The sequence below is a fragment of the Gavialis gangeticus genome, unplaced genomic scaffold (assembly GCF_001723915.1).
Source record: "Gavialis gangeticus isolate Ggan-Ray unplaced genomic scaffold, GavGan_comp1, whole genome shotgun sequence".
NCBI lineage: Eukaryota > Metazoa > Chordata > Crocodylia > Gavialidae > Gavialis > Gavialis gangeticus.
In genome coordinates this window covers 19781852-19791862 of record NW_017729034.1, presented here as the reverse complement: position 1 = coordinate 19791862, position 10011 = coordinate 19781852, and the positions used below count along the sequence as shown (strand labels likewise).

General features: G+C 42.0%; 1 protein-coding gene across 1 annotated transcript in view; it reads right to left on the bottom strand.

The window, feature by feature from the left end:
- CAPN13 (calpain 13) overlaps nt 1–10011 on the bottom strand; it is a 109895-nt gene that overhangs the window by 18466 nt on the left and 81418 nt on the right. The window contains exons 18-20 of the mRNA XM_019526690.1: nt 9364–9432; nt 7584–7662; nt 4126–4242 (exon numbers count right to left, since the gene is read on the bottom strand). Coding sequence (XP_019382235.1) covers nt 4126–4242; nt 7584–7662; nt 9364–9432 — 265 coding nt within the window. The remainder of the gene's footprint in view (nt 1–4125; nt 4243–7583; nt 7663–9363; nt 9433–10011) is intronic.

Genomic DNA, 10011 nt, shown 5'->3' with positions numbered 1-10011 from the left:
GAGTTTGTTTTACAGGAAGCTTCAAAATTTGGTCTAAGCAAATCACAGAATCATAGAAAAGTAGGGCTGGGAGGGGCTCAGGAGGTCTAGGCCAGCCCCTGTTCAAAGCAGGATCATCCCAGCCAAGGCTTTGTCTAGCTGAGTCTTAGAAACCTCCAAGGATGGAGGCTTCACAACTTTTCTGGCTAACCTGTTCCAGTGCTTTGCTGCTCTCCTACTGAGAGAGTTTTTTCTAATGTCTAATCTAAACTTCTCTTGCTGCAACTTGAGACCATTGCTCCTCTGTCACCTGCCACCACTGAGAACAGTCTAGGCCCATCCTCTTTGGAGACAAAGATACATTTTGTCCAGTTTTCACCAGATCTAATGTAAACATTTTTAAAAAAATCTCAGAGCTCAAGCGTCATTGGAAGAACGAAGCTTAGGGAACAAGTTGGCCTGTAAATCATCCCTCCAGTCCAGTTCAGCACTAGGGAGGCCTTGCTTGTGCCCTTTTAAAGCAGTACATTTCAAGAAACATGAACAAATTAGAAAAAGCCCAGAGGAGGGCAACAAAAATGAATAGGTGTCTAGCAAACATGACACATGGGACAAGGTAGAGGAATCAGGACCATTTTGCTTGGAGAAGAGAAGACTAAAAGAGGCTTTGTTAAGTCTTCAGGTACAAGTAGGCTTGTTATAAAGAGGAGGGTGACCAATTGTTCGGTGTCCACTGGGATTAGAACAAGAAATAATGGATTTAAATTGCAACAAGTACAATTTTAGAAAGTTCTTCCTAATTGCATAATCCAGCACTGTGCAACTTCTGAGGACCACAGGCCACCATGGTTGCAGGACTAAGTGTGCATGCTATGTGGGCAAGAGAAGCCCCTACACCACATGCTCCTTGCCACACCACATGAGCAGTGCAAGCCCCCTTCACGATGCACTGTGCAGGCAGTGTAAACGCCCCCTTCAACACTGGGCAGGTGGCGGGATCTCTGGGCTTACTCCTTGCCCCAGAGACCCTGACCGCCACAACAGCAGGAGCAAGGGAAGGAGTAGCAGCTGGGAGAGATCCTGCAGGCCATGCATTCACCTCTTGTGGTCCAGATGGAGCTTGCAGACCAGCAGTCGAACAGCCCTGATACATCCTAATACTAGGATGCTTTACCACAAGAACATATTTGGCATATAACATTCGTGGAATCTCTGTTATTGAGACCCTGTTTTGGTTCAGAGCTACCTAATAGGAACTGTCTGTAATAATGAACCCTGAGCTAAAGAAAGTTATATAGAAAGATCAGAGAGGCCTGCATAAGCTGTATTACATTGACTTTTCCATGTGGTTGGACAGCAGTCCCCCATAAGCAGCTTCCCTGATATGGTTGTATTTAGGAGTAAGCCTCTTCCTCTTCACATGAAGCACCAATGCTACCTGATTCTGGAGTGAAATAATACATTGCAGTGCTTCTCTGCTTCCATTTAAAATTTGATCAGCAAAGTGGAAGCTGGTTTTGATTTAGGTTTTGTTGCTTGTTATTTGAAGAATAATGATTTAATGGGGCAAATGTTATCGTCTCTTCTTTATTCACATACTCATAAAATTGGACTGTCTTTTATTCTTATTTGGCACAGTTATCCTCTCCTGAAAAAAATTCCTATTCACAGTAATTTGAAGTGTTTGAAAAAAAAAGAATGTATGATACATTAAACTTTGTGTAAAATGATAATTGAAAGACTGGAGTGCATTTTAGGTATTCATTATGGACAGCAATGAAACCTTTAGTGATTCCTTTCAAAATGGATTTTAAGGAGTTGTCTTTATATTGGCACTTACTGTGTAAGAGGTTTTTTATTAAACCATTTTTATTAGAAAAAGACACAAAACTGGATATTTCTTTTGCTGTAAGAACTTCCAGCTATGAAATGAAGAAGATATAAATCATCCTGGAAAGGCAGGGCTTTTAAGGGTTCTGTTTCTTAATGAGGAAAAGCATTAAAATGGGAGAACCTCAAACGATGTGCTGACTGTCACTCTTCTCTGATAAGCCCAAGAGCATCAAATTGACAAAGGGGACCTTTCAGTCATAGATGACTTGATGTGTGTGTGGGGGGGTGCATTCCCATACACACTCACTTTGGGTTTGCAGTGCGTGGACAGTGATCTCTCTGAACACACTGGCTCATTAGCATTGCTGCCAGAGGATATGCTGGCACAGCTTGGGAACCCAGGAGATGAATGCCACTGGTACTATTTGCTCCTATCCCTTGCCTACCCCCAAATTCAGTTGCAGGGGAAAATGGAGAAGACAAGTGGCTGTACCACCCTGGATCTATTCCTGCCTTCAGCTCTGCAACATCTCTGTCAGTCTGTATTCCGTGCTGCCAGGATATTGAGTGTAGAAATAATTATCACTGAGGTCAGAGGAAACTACCTGGGTAGAACTGCGCTCCCGTACTTGCCATTCAGCCTTCTGTGATTGGTATTCAAGCTCTGCCTCCTAAGCACTACGATAAGCCTCTTCTATGGCACAAAGGTACCTTGTTTTCTCTTTCCTCTCACATAGTTGATGTGGTCCTCCCCAAAATACAGCTTGGTCTTCTCCAAACCCATCACTCCAGATATAGTTCTATTGCAGGCCAGAAGGCAAAAGGTTGATTGGAACATAAATGCTAACTAATAGAGGCAAACTTAAGACCCAGTTTATTTAAAGGGTTCCCTCCCTGGAAGCCTGTAGAACCAGGCCTACGTGATTCCAACAGTGGAAAGTTAGGGTCCGAATTAGAGAACGGGCAAGGTTTTGGGCTCTCTTTTTAGTTGGGGTTAGTAGGACACCTAGAGCTATGATTGTGGCATAGGGTGATCCAGGGTCATGGTAAGCAGAGTGGATCCTAGACCTCCTACCCCAAGTTACAGGGGAGAGCGTTCCCAGTAGTGGTCAGGCTTGGGGCTGGAAAGTTTCCTTTGCTACAGTGGACACTGTAACAGTTCCACAGTTAGGGATCTTGTGGCTAGGTTTAGCAATAGAGCTTGGGGGCTCTCCAAGATAGTTGTTGTGGTCAGGCTCTGGTTCTCATGCCTGGGCCTGGGTATGGGGCAGTTGGAGCAGCCCAGGCTACAGTAAGAATTAGAATTAAGGTTCGGGAATGGGCAAGGCTTTGGGCTATCTTTTAGGTTGGAAGTGGTAGGACTTTTGACACCATAGTTAGGTCACGGGCTCATGGTAAATGGGGTGGATCATGGGCTCCCCCTCTCCTCCCAGCTCTGATTGGGATGGGAAGACTCATGGCAGCAGCACAATAAGCTGCATGCAACATCCTTTATACCACAGGTCCAAATCTTAATGGGGTCACACACCAAAGGGATTCGGATGCTCCAGGACATGACAGAGCCAGAGCAGCTAGTAAATGTGTTGTAATAGTGTACCTCATGGGCTGTATTTGCTGATGGAGCCACTCATAGGAAAAGCAAATAGCTTGCAAAGCCTCAAAGGGAAGGTGCCCATAGTGATCCCCACCAATTGATTTCTTCCACTGCTGTACTGCTTATTTATGGGATAACTACCTCAACACATGAGACCATTGGCTGGGAATCTGTCCCTGGGTCAGATTAATCGATTCAGTTGCCCAGAACCTCAAGTCCAGCCCCAGCATTATGGCAGATTCACTCTTTGTCAGGGATACCTCTCACTTTATTTAGACTCAAGGCACTCTTTGTTACACCCCAGCTACTCTCAAAAATACCAGCTCTTAGCTTTCACTCATTTTTGACTGCAGAAAAATAATTAAGCAATTCTTTTGTGGCAAGGACCTCAGGAAAACCACAACAGGTCAAAGTGTTTTTGACACTGTGGATTGCTATTTGAAAACTTTGGATTTATCTTGTGAATCACATGTGGGTGTTTGCACACCTAACTGTACTAATATTGTGCAGCACCCTGGTTGAGAATCACTTCTGGAAGTAGCTAGCTCTCTCTAGCTATTAGTTTCTCCATAAGAGAACTTCCTACACTGCCTGGACTGTTCCTTTGTGTTGATTGGTCTTCAGCTGCACTGCTAAGGATATTTCTAATACATGTGCTGATATGTAAAAAGTCATGCAGGAGCCCTGTCGGACTCTATCCGGGTAAGGGTTTGACTTACTTGCCATTGTTTCAAGCCGGATCATGAAACACACAAAATCAGGGAAGCTGATTTTCTGAGAGGAGTTGCCATATCTCAGAGCCATGAGGTGGAGGAGCTGCTCAGTAGCAGCCACATCTACAAAAAGAAGAGGAGAAGACAGTGAAGATGATGGCCACTGGACATCCCAGGGTCCAGGCATTCTCTACAAGTGGTATTAGATAGGTCCTTCCCATTCCCATATCTGGAGATCACCGCAGCCTTATATTTAAGAGCAAGAACTGGAGTGGATTGATTTGAATCAAAGTGACATAAATAGCCAATTTTTATCATGGTTTAAATCAGCAAGCAAGAAGCTTTGATTTTAATCATCAACTTTAATCTTCTTTTGCATTTGTACTTTTTTATTTTCATGAAGAAGGAGGATAGACTGATTCTCACTGGTTGGTAGGCATTAAAATATGTTCACAAATATAGAATTTACAAGAAATCTGTCACCTTTTTTCCTAACCAAGAGAGTGCTGTATCCATGTACATTTACTCAAGCAGTTATATAGCTGAACACACTTATTTGATTCTTAATTTGTATGTTTTCTATTATGTTAGAGAATGGCGAGTGGTGCATTTCTATTTTTTACTGGACAATTAATTTTTATTCAATAGCTGTCAAGCTCTGTTTGGATGAAAACTGGAATTTAATTAAAAATGTGTCAAATAGCAATCTTAAATTGCATTTCCATTAGTTAAAGCTAACTTAAATAGGCTGGATACATTAAAACAATTAGTTTTTAGGTAAACATGGTTAACATTTTAAATTGCTTTATTAAAAGTAGTATCTGTGCAGAGGAAACTGAAAGCAGTGTTCTGGTCTATGGTCTCCATGTCCTTCAAGGTTTTAGCATTAGTAGATCTCACCCTGTCAAACCTAATTTTAGTCATTGAATGGAAGAGGAAAGCACACTTTCCTGCTTTTTCAACTCCCAATGGGTTTATCAATTTAAATGAACTGGTCATCTACCTGAACCAGTTGAATAAGCAGAAAAGAAGAAAATACTCTGCATCTGCAGAAGCAGCTACTGCTGTCAGAAGCTGGTTTAGTATAAATTCCCCACCCCCAGGCCTCCCCCAGAAACAAGCTTTACCACCGTCAGCCCTGGTTTTAGTTTTAAAGTTGCTTAGTCAGTGACTCCTAGGAGTTCAGTGGTTTGATTTTTCTGTATCAGCAAATATATACTGTTTAATATTTTATTGCAATAGCGTGTAACAAGTTTATACTAGCACATTTTAAGTAAATTTATACTAAAAAGAAATGTCATAGCTTGCCTTCATGTTAAATAAACAAAAATATATTTTTCCTCTTATGTAACCTAGTTGCATGGGGAGCTTTTTAATCCACTCTGGCAAGAATCATCTCATCTCTTTTGTTAATCCTTTTCAGGCAGTGAGCACATGTTAAGCATGCTGAATGAAGCCCTGTGAAACAGAAGGCCTGCCTACTATCCAGATAGCCTGGACTCAAGGGGGTATGTTGAAATCTTTCCTCAAGACAACATCAAAGGATCCCATAGTCACATCTCTAACTAAACAAGTGGTCGAGAGTTTGGTGTGGTCAGTTCAGGGGTTTGTAGCTCATTTGCCCTGCTATCCGTTTCTGTCAGGCTCTCCTTGTTCCCTATGTGAACAGAATCTTTAAAAACTTTTGACTCCAAGGGCATGTTCCAGTATATCTACTTCTGGCCTTATATATAGCTTTCCCCTACTCTTTACCCTTTCCTCTTTCTCTCCTTTCATGGTCAGATCACTTTGGCTGGTTTTACTTAAGCTTTAAGAGGGCAGCTTTTTAATTTGCTGGATGTGAAGCTATTGTAATGTGATATGTGCTTTCCAATCATTTTGATGCTTATAGCTAGCTCTTAAGTGTGTGTGTGTGTGTGTGTGTGTGTGTGTGTTTATATATATATATATAGAGAGAGAGAGAGAGAGAGGGAGAGAGAGAGATCTTCACCTGATGCCAGGCAGCATTGCAGTCAGTGAAGCAAGGTTGATTTGTGTCAGTGGAGGACCCAGACCATTATTATGATCTTTTAACCATTAATGCCCTAATTAAAAGTAAGCATATACCTAGCTGTATACACATAGCCTTCAAACACTTCAACACATGCTGAACCCTCTCCTGTATTTAGCAACAGGGATATACCTGGGCTGCTTGCAGGCTTAAGGAGGCCCTGTAGATCTGATTGCTCCCACCTTTAAGAAAACTTAAGGGAGGCACTTCCCTCAGGCCTACAAGAGTTTGGCCTGTGCTGCATGGTAGAGGAAGAAGCAAGGTGCTGTTTGTACTCTTCCCTTAAAAACTTCTCATAGGGGAAAAGGTGTTGAATTTGCCATTTACATTTATTTCCCTTTTTATCCGTTCTGCATTTGTACTGTTTGGGCTGCAAGGACTGCACCACATGCAATTCTCCTCCATATTTTACACTCTAGTGCCTTTATTATAATATCATTCCTGCTGCTTCCTTTACTATTTGGCATATTAGTGATATGTTCCAGCTAAAAGACCCTACAGCTTCTTGCCCATAGCTCCTTAGGGAATTTTCGTCTCTAGAAGCCATGTTTTACCTTCCTTCTGAAAAAAAATCCACTAGTTTTGTGACCTTCATTGATTACTTTTTTACAAAGTTCCTCATGGGGTAAAAGGAAATTAAAAGAGGGTAGTGCAGCTGAAATAGCTATTTAACTATATGGAAATACTGCTAATGCAGTTTTATAGGACAGTAGTTTCCTGTGTGATGTACAAAGTCATCAGCAAGAGGATTCAGCTAGAAGAATTCAGCCACATGACAAAAACCAGTGTGCTTGCTTAAAATCTGAAGATAAATCTAGCCAACAGAGGTCAGTGCAAACTAACTAAAAGGTCTATCAATGTAGCTTTCTCCTAAAGAATGATTCAGAGCCCGGGAGAGATCAAATGAATGAACTAACATAAGTTACTTGCTCCTTTCCCCCTTGCCATGTATTTTAGCCTAACCTAGAGAGGCCACTTCTTTGTGAGTCAAAGGATAATTTGGTTTCCAGGCCTACTTTGCTTCTTGGTCTCTTTGATCCTTGGCCTTCTTGCCCCAGGGCAGATGTCTATAACCAGCAGCCAGTTCAACAATGCTCCATTCAACCCTAGTACAGCAGAACTAGCAGCTGGGGAAAGAGTTTCCTTGTGAAATTATCTTTTTGGTTTGGTTACACAGAGATGTGGATGCTGGTCAGTATGGTCTTTTCCTATACAGATCTCAAGCCTATACCAAAACCAGAATGGAATTACTACATCTGACTAACAAGAGCTTCCACACAATTCCCACCACCTTCCTCCTACTTTTCATTTCTCTCTCCCTTCACTTCTAACCCCTTTCCCCCCATCCCAGCTTCATCCTTCTCATACTTTGGGTGTCAACAGACTGGGAAAAGTTTCATACAGCTAAACCTACCTACTGCATGCATTGCACTCCTCAAGTCTGAAGCATCAAGGAGTCCCAAAAGACTTCCAGCTTTTCTGTTGAAAAAGTCCTGGGAAAACATTGTAAAACAGTGTTTGGTTTGTTTGTAATTTAATCTGATGACAACTCCCCAATTATTTTCTATGAACTATCATGCTATCTGACTGTCACTTTGCTGAACGGACTTGATGGAAACCCACTGCAGTGTCATACTGGACAAACAGCAGCAGAAAAGACCTATGTCCAGAAAAAACATCTGGGATATCCTTGCTCCCAACACGTGTGGGGCTCCCTTGGCCTTCATAGGCATGCAGTTGGCGGATCCTTCCCCTGTTCCAGCTTGTTAAGTGATAGTGGCCTGATCTGATGGACAGAGATGAGGTGAGATGTAACTGGAAAAAAGGCAAGCAGTGATTAGCAGTGGGACATCCAAACTAATTAAGGCATTTTAGTGAGACTATTGCATGAGCAGGTCTGAATATTCACATAGGTGTGACCCTTTCATTTATATCTCCTCTGCCAACAAAAGCAGCCCATTAATAATGACTCAACTGAAAAAGCAGTTACTGAACTCAAGTATTGCTGTGTCATTGGGTAGGGTAACATTTCCCAGGATGCATTGTCATTCTAAGTTTTCAACCTGTGGTCTGTGGAAGTGGTTTTCAACCTGTCATCCACAGACCTCTTGACTATGTCTGAGTCTGTGAAAAATGACTATGATCCATCAAAATTATGTGAATACCCACAGTTACAATTCAAAGGGGTCTGCACTTCCATATGAAATTTCCAAAGGGGTCTACACCTCCATTCACCATTTTTTAGGGGTCCACAAATGAAAAAAGGTTGAAAACCACTGTTCTAAGGAGTATATCCTCACCTGCTATAATTGGGTGTAGCTCTGTTTTCAGTGAAGCCATATTCATTTATAAAAGGTGAGGACAGAGCTGAGATGGCCACAAACCATCTCAAAAGAGAAGACAGGAAGAATTGGGCAGCAGGCTGTTTTCTCATTCCACAAACCTGTGTATCATTCTGCATCAGGACAAAGTAGAATGCTGTCAAGATTTTTTTCTGGGAAAAACACAGTGTGAGGTTTTTTTTCCCCAGAAAAAGAATACCCAGGTAGTTATGGCACTTACACAAGACATGAAGAAACTCATGTTCAATACCCTGCTTTGTCTGACTCTGATCAGGGACTTGAACCATCTTCTGCTTCCTAGATGGGGTTTTTGACCACCTGGCTATTGTGGGGCAATGAATACACGCTCCATTTCTTACCAGAAATTCTATCTATGAGCTGCAAAGTCTTCTCCAAAGAAAATGTCTTCTAATCTCGTACGCTTCCACAAAAAATGTGGGTTGACTGAACTGGCATTTTCCCAACAAAAGAACATGCCAAAAATTTCCCAACTAGCTATGTGTGAACAGCTGTTATCCCACTGAACGCCAGGCCTACTCCTCTGTAGAAATTTGGGGCCAAACACGGTCCCCAATGCCTGCTGCTGTAACTTCTTCCTCAATGCCTGCTGCCTAATTTGTTGGCTCAGTTGCTCTTACCACTTAGACATTCTGACATACAGCTCCGCATCCAGTATTTGCAGCTTCCTCCCTTTCTTAATGATAAAGCAGGTGTTTGATCTACTAAGCTGCACAGCCTTTGCAATTTTTCCCCCCAACAATATTTTGATTTCTGAGCATGTTGGCATCCCACTAATTAAAAATACAATAGTACAGTGGCAGAGAACATGGATCACTGACAGTTCAGATGTACCTTATACTTAGCAAGATATTTCCAAAGGTTCTTGAACTCTTGCATGGTGAGTCTTCCATTCGAACTGAGCTGCATATGTAGTTAAAGACTAATCCTTTACTGGAAGCTGACTGAAATCCTGTTTCTTCCAAAATGACATTTTGGACACAGCTTTCGCCACCAAAGAGGGATGAAAGAAATGATCTCTGTTGCTTTGTTATTTTAAACTGAGGAAAGCAAAGAACTATGCAGCTTAAAGATTCTTAGTTACCTTTCGAGTTGAAGTTCACTTATTTCATGCATTCTAGACCTTCTTTCACTCATACTAAGAATCAATGAATATCTTATATTTTTTTTAATTGCATTTCATTTCAGAGTATTATCCTCAAGTTACAAATCCATTCAAACACATGATCCCACTGAAATGCAGCTGCATCTGGGCAGGAACAAATGTTGCTTTAGTGTGGTTCTGCCACTTCTGTGAGGTTCAGCGGGTAAGCACAGCAGCTCTGTGCATGCTGTCTACAGGGCATCACCCTGGACTAGATTTTGTTGCTTTCACACTAGCATGCACTAGGGTAGAAGAGAGCACCAGGAAGCATCACCATCCCTGTAGCCAACATTCAGGAAGCCTTTGTGCTATTCATTTCCTGAGGGGGGGGGGGGGCT